The 7,680-nt window shown below is 63.1% G+C and overlaps 3 protein-coding genes across 3 annotated transcripts in view; 1 reads left to right on the top strand and 2 right to left on the bottom strand.

The window, feature by feature from the left end:
* EMIHUDRAFT_458062 (hypothetical protein) overlaps positions 1-115 on the top strand; it is a gene marked incomplete at its 3' end in the record, with an annotated part of 3,240 nt that extends 3,125 nt beyond the window's left edge. Inside the window, exon 8 of the mRNA XM_005775716.1 lies at positions 77-115. Coding sequence (XP_005775773.1) covers positions 77-115 — 39 coding nt within the window. The remainder of the gene's footprint in view (positions 1-76) is intronic.
* A 1,725-nt stretch (positions 116-1,840) lies between these two features.
* Positions 1,841-3,657, bottom strand: EMIHUDRAFT_469557 (hypothetical protein). Its single transcript, XM_005775717.1, has 5 exons — positions 3,171-3,657; positions 2,964-3,103; positions 2,611-2,778; positions 2,240-2,442; positions 1,841-2,160 (listed from the first exon to the last, which is right to left on the bottom strand). Exons 1-5 carry the CDS (start codon positions 3,602-3,604, stop codon positions 2,071-2,073), a joined length of 1,035 nt encoding a protein of 344 aa, XP_005775774.1. The 5' UTR covers positions 3,605-3,657; the 3' UTR covers positions 1,841-2,070.
* A 3,027-nt stretch (positions 3,658-6,684) lies between these two features.
* On the bottom strand, positions 6,685-7,404 carry EMIHUDRAFT_368210 (Hypothetical protein). The gene has a single exon (XM_005775718.1). It carries the CDS (start codon positions 7,386-7,388, stop codon positions 6,828-6,830), a length of 561 nt encoding a protein of 186 aa, XP_005775775.1. The 5' UTR covers positions 7,389-7,404; the 3' UTR covers positions 6,685-6,827.
* Positions 7,405-7,680: the final 276 nt, after the last annotated feature.

Below are 7,680 nucleotides of genomic sequence, written 5' to 3' on the forward strand. Positions count from 1 at the left end.
TGGTTGTTTGTGGGTCCCCCAAGACTACTCTAGTAGGGGCCAGTCAGCTTGAGCCTAGACTGGTACCCCTGTGCAGATGTTTAGCACGGGTGAAATGGCTCCTCGCACAAGGTAGGAGGCAGGCGGTAGGCTAGAAGGTCGTGAGAGAGAGAGAGAGAGAAGGAGAGAGAGAAGAGAGAGAGAGAGAGAGAGAGAGAGAGAGAGAGAGAGAGAGCGGGAGAGAGAGAGAGAGAGAGAGAGAGAGAGAGAGAGAGAGAGAGAGGTAAGGTAAGGTAAACGTCTCCACACACACAAAGTGGTGGGGCAAGGGGGGGCGACCCTCGCATCTCCACGCCCGGGACACGGGCAGGAGCCCCACGGCATTCAAAGTGCAAGCACCGGCCCGGTGCCGTGGGTGAGCACAACCTGCACCCCACTCCCTCCCTCCCAGACACAGGACCCACACACAACCCCCACAGCGTGGTCGTCTACGTGTTCAGAAACACCAAGCAGCGAGGCGAGGGTGAAGGGGTAAGGGGCTGTGTGGGGCAGAATCTTCATCCGGCTTATCTGTGACTACTCCATCTAGCCTGGGGGGTCGCAGGAGGGGGGGGCAGAGGGTAAGATATGGGTTAGGCCAGCTACAAGTCGGACACCCTCCCCTCCTCGGAGCGGTCGGTGTCCTCGTCGTCGTCCTCGGTCTGCATCGCCTCGCCAGCCTTGAACCTAAACACGGCGTCGGCCGGCGCCGAGGCGCCGGCGGCCGTCATCAGGTGCATGACATATTTGTCGCGGCATGCCGCATCAATCTCTCCGTGCTCGGCCAGCTCGTTCGCGAGCCAGTCCGAGGCGACGGTCGTCGCCACGGTGCCCTGGGGGACCGTGGCGCACACCACGCTAGGGCCGCGCCGATATCCGTCGTCCCTCTCTGGGGGCAGCGAATAGGTGACCCGAGTCTTGGACCCCCGGTGCTGGCGATTTACTGGTATAGCCCCCCAGAACAATCAAACACTCTACGGCCAAAACAATCAAATGATGGTAAGATTTACCACGACTTCTGAGGCAAAAATCTGACAAAAATCGGAAAAATAAAAAAATACCCGGTATTTTCCAGGTATACCCGGATTTTCCCAGGTATACCCGCAAAATACCCGGTATGCCGGTATTTTGCCAATTTGGCTGAATTTGGCCGCAAACCAGCCTCAGACTCGGCTCAGATCCCGACAATTTGATGATTCCACGGAGTTTCGTAATTTACCATACCACTCTCTGCTCATACCATACCACTCCCTAGGAGAATCAAATAAGTGGTAAAAACCACTCATTTCCCAGTAAATCGCCAGCACTGTAGGACCCCGCCTGGCTGCGCGCCCGCGCAGCTGCAGACCGCAGCCCGTCCATCACGTACTCGATGTTCGCGCGTAGCTGCGCGCGCGGGCGCTCCGCGCGCTCGGCCTCGCTCGCGGCCGCGCGCTCGCCAGCCTCCTTCGCCCGGCGCTCCTTCTGCCGGTTCAGAGAGAGAGAGAGAGAGAGAGAGAGAGAGAGAGAGAGAGAGAGAGAGAGAGAGAGAGAGAGAGAGAGAGAGAGAGAGAGAGCTCCAGTGTCCAGCGCGCACAGCGGAGTAAGCAGTAACCAGACGGCGGCGACGGTGGCTAAGGCGGCGGTGAGGGGGTGGTGCTGGAGGGTGGGGCGGGGAGTCGTAGTCGTACGGCGACGGTGCTCGGTGCACGGTCTGGCGGCGCTGCCGCTGCGCGCTGGCGATGGCGGCGGCAGCGATGGCGGTGGTGGCGAGGGTGGCGGCGGCGAGGGCGGCGGTAGCGACGGAGGCGTCTGCCCCCCTCCCAGCGTGCCGAGCGCTTGAGTGTTGAGAGCATCCAAATAATACATGCAAAAATGAACCAGATCCAGCTCTGGCGAGAGCGGAGTGCGGAGAGGGAGTGCGGGCAGATTCCGAGATTGGCCGTGCGCGTGGGGAAGAGGGTACAGCGAGTGGAGGAGGAAGGTAGGAGAGGACACCACCTCGCTCGCAGAGCATTTGAGCGCGGTGCAGCACCGCAAGCACACGCCTTATGCTGGACCACGGTGCGGATTCTACTGCACGCGCGGCGCCGCCGCGAGCTCCGCCGACGCCGCCGTCGCCGCGGTGACGAGCGACGTGGCGTGCTGCGCCGCGGCGGCGGCCTACAGGAAGGCTCCGAGGAGGGCTCAGGGACGGTTCCGTCACGAGCGAGGAAGCGCGCTGCTGCGCCGCGGCGGCGGCCTGCATCGCGCCGAGCTTCTCGAGCAAGCCCTGCCTCCCCTTGACCTCGGCGAAGCAGACCGTCTCGCCGAAACGCGCCTTGAGATGGTCGCGCATGTCGTCGTACACGCCGTCGGCGAGGCCGAACTCGACGGCGCGCGCGCCCCCGTACACAGAGCCGTCGAAGAGCGCCGTGCGGCGATCGGCGCGAGACTTGTAGTCACCTAGTCTCGACACCTCCTCTCTGCCAACCTCGGCTGCGCTCGGGTAAGCTCGACTTGCGCTACGGCGCGCGGCTTGCGGTCGCCCGCGTGGAGGCCTCGCAACCTCCCCTGATCTGGGCTGATCTCGGCTCATCTCCCCTCATCTCGGCTGATCTCGGCTAATCTCGCCCGCGGCTCGGTGGTAGGTTGCCGCCTCGTAGTGCTTCAGCCGCGAGCCACGCGCGGCCTCGACCTTGGCCTTGAAGTCGGCGTGCAGCTCCTCGAGCAGCATCTCCTTCTTCCGGACCTCGACCGGGTCTCGTGCGCGGAGAGGGCTGTCCCCCGCCTTGGAGGTGCCTGCGGCGGTCGACCGCTCCCCGTCGGGGACTGGAGCTGTGCGCGGCGTCTGGGAGACTCTGGGAGGCGCGTCCTGGGGTGCGTCTGGATGGTGGGGGGCGAGTCTGGATGGGGTGGGTTTGAGGTGCGTCTGGAGATGTGGGAGATGTCTGGGAGGCGCGTCCGAGAGGTGGCGGCCGGGAGGCCTGCGGTGAGCGTGCGGTCCTCCACGCCCCACTTGCGGAGCAGCTCGACCAGCCCGACCGACGGCGAGACGACGCCGATCGAGCCGACGATGCTCGAGGGGAGGACAAAGATCTCGTCGCACGCGGAGGCGATGTAGTACCTGCAGCGAGGCGGCGCGTCGCTGGATAGCAGACGCCGCCGCGTACTCCGGGAGGCGGCGGCCGCACCCGCCCGACGCACAAACATCGGTTGTGTAGCAGAGCAGCTCGACGTCAGGGTGCTTCTTGCGCAGCTGCTGCAGCCGCGAGTGCAGCAGCGAGGACTGCGCAGGAGAGCCGCCGGGCGAGTTGAGCTCCAGGACAACGCACCGCGGCTCCACCTTGAAGGCCTGCTCCAGAACTGGCTCGAACGCTGAAAGGCTGATGGTCTGCCGCGCCCCGAGCCCGCCCGGCGCCGGCGCCGCGATCTGCCCGGACATCTTCACGACGCACACCAGCGGCGGCTTCTCCTCTTTCTCTGAGCCGCTGCCGCCGCCAGCCTCGCTCAGTTTTCGCTTGAGCTGCGTCATCACGAGCGGGTTGTCGGCGAGGTAGGAGGAGGCGGCGCTGGCGCCGACACCGATCGCGGCTCCCGTCGCGAGGCAGCGGACGCGGGCGAGCATTGTTGTGGGGGCCGGCGAGGGCTCGAGCAAAATACACAACCCCACGCGCGGGCGCTCTAAGCGCGAAGTGGCAAGTGGATGTACGAAAAAAAGAATTTTGTAACCCGAGACTGGCTCGGAGTGGCACTACAAAAGGCACGGCAGAAAGAATTTCGCATCCCGTGGACAGAAGAATCAAACCCCGTAGAGATCTATTATAGAAGAAAGAATTTTACAACAAAACTCTCTCGCACACGCACGATTCACACAACAGGCAAAGCGCGGACGACGGCTTCTAATAGAAGCCGTCGTCCTCACAGAAGCCGTCGTCGGATAGAAGAAAGAATTTTCAAAGCGCGGTTACACTCCAAGTGCTCCAAGTCTCTCGCACAACACTCACACCTGAAATTCAGTGACAATCGACTGTCACGCGGCCACTGGCACTAACGGTTAGGGCGACGGCAAGAGCTACACATCGCCACCAATTCACCCATACGGCTCACTCGTCGCTGTGCCAGGGATTCCGTAGCCCTTGCCGTCGCCCTTGCCCTTGCCCTTGCCCTTGCCCTTGCCCTTGCCCCTGCCCTTGCCCTGGCCCTGGCCCTTGCCGCCGTCACCCTTACCCCTCCCCTTCCCCTTCCCCCCGCCTTTGCCGCTTTCCTCGCTAAAGCGCGCCTTCTTGGCCGCCTGGCAGCCGCCGCAGCGACTTTTCTTGAAGTCGAAGCCCTTTGTCTTGAAAAAAAGCTGCTCGCCGACCGTGAAGATGAAGTCATTCCCGCAGTCTCGACACTGAAGGGTCTCATCCTCGGGATCGGGCGGCAGCACGAAAGTAGCGGCTTTGAAACCGCTGTCGGTGGCGGCGGCTGCCTCGGGCTGCACCGCTGCATCGACGTCGGCCGGAGCCGCGGCGGCCTTGGCGGCCTTGGCGGCTTTTTTTGCGAGCTTCTTCTTCTGCGCCACCTGCTGAGCGCCATATTTGCCTGCCTTGGCCGCTTTCTTGGCCGCCTTCTCCTCCTTTGACAGCTTCTTGATCGTCGAGTCTAGATCAGCCGGCATTTATGCCTATCTCTGGTCGGCGAGAGGCGCGCGAAGGACGCGCCGTGGTCGGCGAGACGCGCGAACGACGGAAAACGGAGGCAGCGTCCGTGGCAGTGTGGTCAGGGAGGCACGTGCGAGGCCAGGCGCGCGAGGAAAAAGAATTTGAGGAATCTCCGCGTTGAGCGTTTGTTTCATAACATCGAAGGCGAGCTCAAAAAGTACAACAAAAGGCGGTCGCGGGTGCCTCTTAGCTCCCCGGTCCTGGGCGTGCGGTTGATGACTGCACTCCAACGTCCAAGAGTGCTCCAAGTGCACAGCACGATTCACGCGACAGACAAGGCGCGGGCGACGGCTTCCTCAGAAGCCGTTCCCCCCACCACGCAGGAGCAGAAACAAAAACATTGTGTGAGTGTTAGAGTTGTTTGGTAATTTGAGGTTCGACTCTCTACTCTCTCTCTCTCTACTGTCTCTCTCTCACTCAATCATCTATCTCGGTTGGTTGGACATGCGCATGTGCATGTGACATGTGAGTGGGACCCGCTCTGGTCCATCGGAGGGCCGTTACGCGCATGTATGTACATGACCAGTATATACGTGCAATGGCATGTACAAACGCATGTATGTTCCTTTTTCACGGTGCCGCCAGGGACGGCGACGGACGGCTTAGAGCGGCCGCACATTGCTCGGTATCCCCCCTGCACCTCTAAGCCCGTCCCTGCTGCTAGGGGGGGGTCTGACCCCCCCAGCAGCAGAGAACACTGGACCCAGCTCCCGCCTCTTCGCCGCCGCCCCCCTGGCTGGTCCATCGCGAACCCACTATGATTATCGGAAGCTCTCCTCCAGCAGCAGAGATGTGGGTGTCTTCCGACAAATCAAGCAGCCCGACCGCCGCGAAGCGGGATGATAGCGAGAGGTGTACTCCGCGAGGTTGAGCGCTGCACGCGGAACTCGGGCGGTGTCGCAGCGTCGAGCAACACTCGGTGTCAGAGCGTCGCGCCAAATCAGTAGTCTCATCGCCGAGTGATTGCTGGCCTGTGGCGTATGACCTCGCCCGGATATCACCAACAACGAGCATGCGAAGATAAGGGAACCATGTCTGATGGACTTGTACCGCCCGCTGTGCTCTCCGCTGTGCCACAGCTGCGAGAGCCGTATCTTCACTCCTTGAAGTAGAGGCGCCGCGAGGCACGAGAGGCGTAGAAAAGAGGCTGGCCGCGTGCCCCGCACCGCCCGGCTGGCAGTAGGAGGGCCCGCCGGTGAGACCACTGATTTTGGTGCCGACCATAAATTCTCGCAACTCGAACGCATGCTACTTACAGCTTCTGTCTGTACAGAGAGGCGGCACTAGGCCACCCCGCCAAGAGGCGCGCGACCAAGATCCACACCAAGGAGGGCTTGATGTACTTTGTGGACCGGCTCGGGCCGCTGCCGCACGAGATAGTGCGGACAGAGATGCGCGGGCCGCCCGGCCACACGTACAAGGTCTTGTGCATGAGGCCGGTCGAGCCCACGGGCAAGACCCGCGAGGCTCTGGGCCGCAGCTCGACCGATGCCACCTCCGTCGCCCCGGAGGCGTTTGTCCAGAAGAACGAGCTCGTCTACCTGAGCGAGCGCTTTGGGCAGCTCTGGTGCCTCGCCGCCCGCCCCGGCCCGGCCCCGCCGCCTTGTACCACACGCGCAGCCCACGCGCTTGCCACGTCTCCCGCCAGGTTCGAACGCGCCAAGGAAGACAGCCTCCTGAGGGCGTCGCTCTGCGAGGCGGTGTCTCGCTTCGCTGCGAGCTACGCCAAGCATCCGATTAGCGCAGAGCAAGCTTTCCGCTCGCTCGCCAAGTGTTCGGATGCGACGCCAACCCCGGACGAGTTCTCGGAGCGCGCAAAATTTTAGCGTTGCCGTTGGCCGTTGCGGGCACGGAGCCTACCCTGTGGTGAACGAGGCCGCGCGCGGCGCGAGGTGACTCGTGTACACTGTGAAAACTACTGCGTTGTACGAAGCACTGCAACAGAAGAGTACGCAACCCTGGCCTTCGGCACTACATCCTCTCCCTCTCGCCACGCATTTTGGCAAACCATTTGCTATCTCGTAAATTCGCAAAAATATGCCTCAAATCGGTGTGCGCCACGGCCAGAGATCGAGCCGTCCACACGCTTCTTTGCGCGGCCCAGCAGCGCCCTCTGCGCACGAGAGAGTGTCGGTGGCGGCCGACTCACCCCGGGTGCGCGCGCTTTTGCTGCCGGCCGCCGCCACCGCCGGCGTCGGCCGAGTCGTCCGGCACGAGCAGACCGAGCGCTCGCTCGCAGCCGTCGCGCAGCGCCTCGTCGCCGTCGCCGAGCGTGGCGAGGTGCGAAAAGTAGCGGACTGAGGCGACGGCGCGAGGCACGTCGATGCCGAGCAGCCTGCGCGGCTCGACTCCCTCCTCGAGCGAGCCACTCATCGCGTCGAGCACCGCGAGGTAGTTGCTCCGCAGCTGGCCGTCGCGGAAGAGTAGGTATGCGAGCCCTTCGGCGTCGTCGGCGAGCTCGTACACCTGGTTGATGGGCGAGCCGACACGCTCGCCGTTCCGGATGAACGGCGGCGTCGGGAAGATCCACCACGACCAGCAGCCAGCCTTCCTGCCGTCCTTGAGCTCTCGCACAGCCCGGTCGTGGTCGAGGGCCTGCTTGGACGCGAAGCGCTGCATGTCGTGCGGGTCGGCGGCGGCGCGGGTGGGTGAGGCGGGACCGGAGCGCGCAGCGCCGGTGATCCCGCGCAGTGTGGTCTGGCGCATTGGGCGCCGAGTCGTTTGCGGGGCGGAAAAGAGAATTTGCGGCGCCGACAGTATGCACGGTGTCAGGAGACGGAATACGGAGGAGCTGTATAGGTCACGAGAGACCCACACCATCGCTACATCACCACAGCCACCAAGTCGGATACAAGTCGATGACAATGTGCGCGGCAGGACAAACCAAACATGAGTCAAAGAAAGTCCTTGGGGGGCTGGGGGTGGGGCCGCGCAACGATTGTGGGCGACCATCGCTGACCCATGCTCGCCGCACCCGACGACCAGCTTTTGCCCGAAA

Source organism: Emiliania huxleyi (assembly GCF_000372725.1).
Source record: "Emiliania huxleyi CCMP1516 unplaced genomic scaffold EMIHUscaffold_296, whole genome shotgun sequence".
Classification (NCBI taxonomy): Eukaryota; Haptophyta; order Isochrysidales; family Noelaerhabdaceae; genus Emiliania; species Emiliania huxleyi.

Bases quoted from the DNA above. Each gene is read 5' to 3' on its own strand.
- EMIHUDRAFT_469557 (XM_005775717.1), bottom strand. From the start codon at position 3,604: ATGCTCGCCCGCGTCCGCTGCCTCGCGACGGGAGCCGCGATCGGTGTC. The intron at 2,779-2,963 runs GCCTCCCGGCCG...CGACCGCCGCAG, and splicing joins GGACCGCACGCTCACCGCAG to GCACCTCCAAGGCGGGGGAC. The intron at 2,443-2,610 runs GCGAGATTAGCC...TGTCGAGACTAG, and splicing joins AACCTACCACCGAGCCGCGG to GTGACTACAAGTCTCGCGCC.
- EMIHUDRAFT_368210 (XM_005775718.1), bottom strand. From the start codon at position 7,388: ATGCGCCAGACCACACTGCGCGGGATCACCGGCGCTGCGCGCTCCGGT.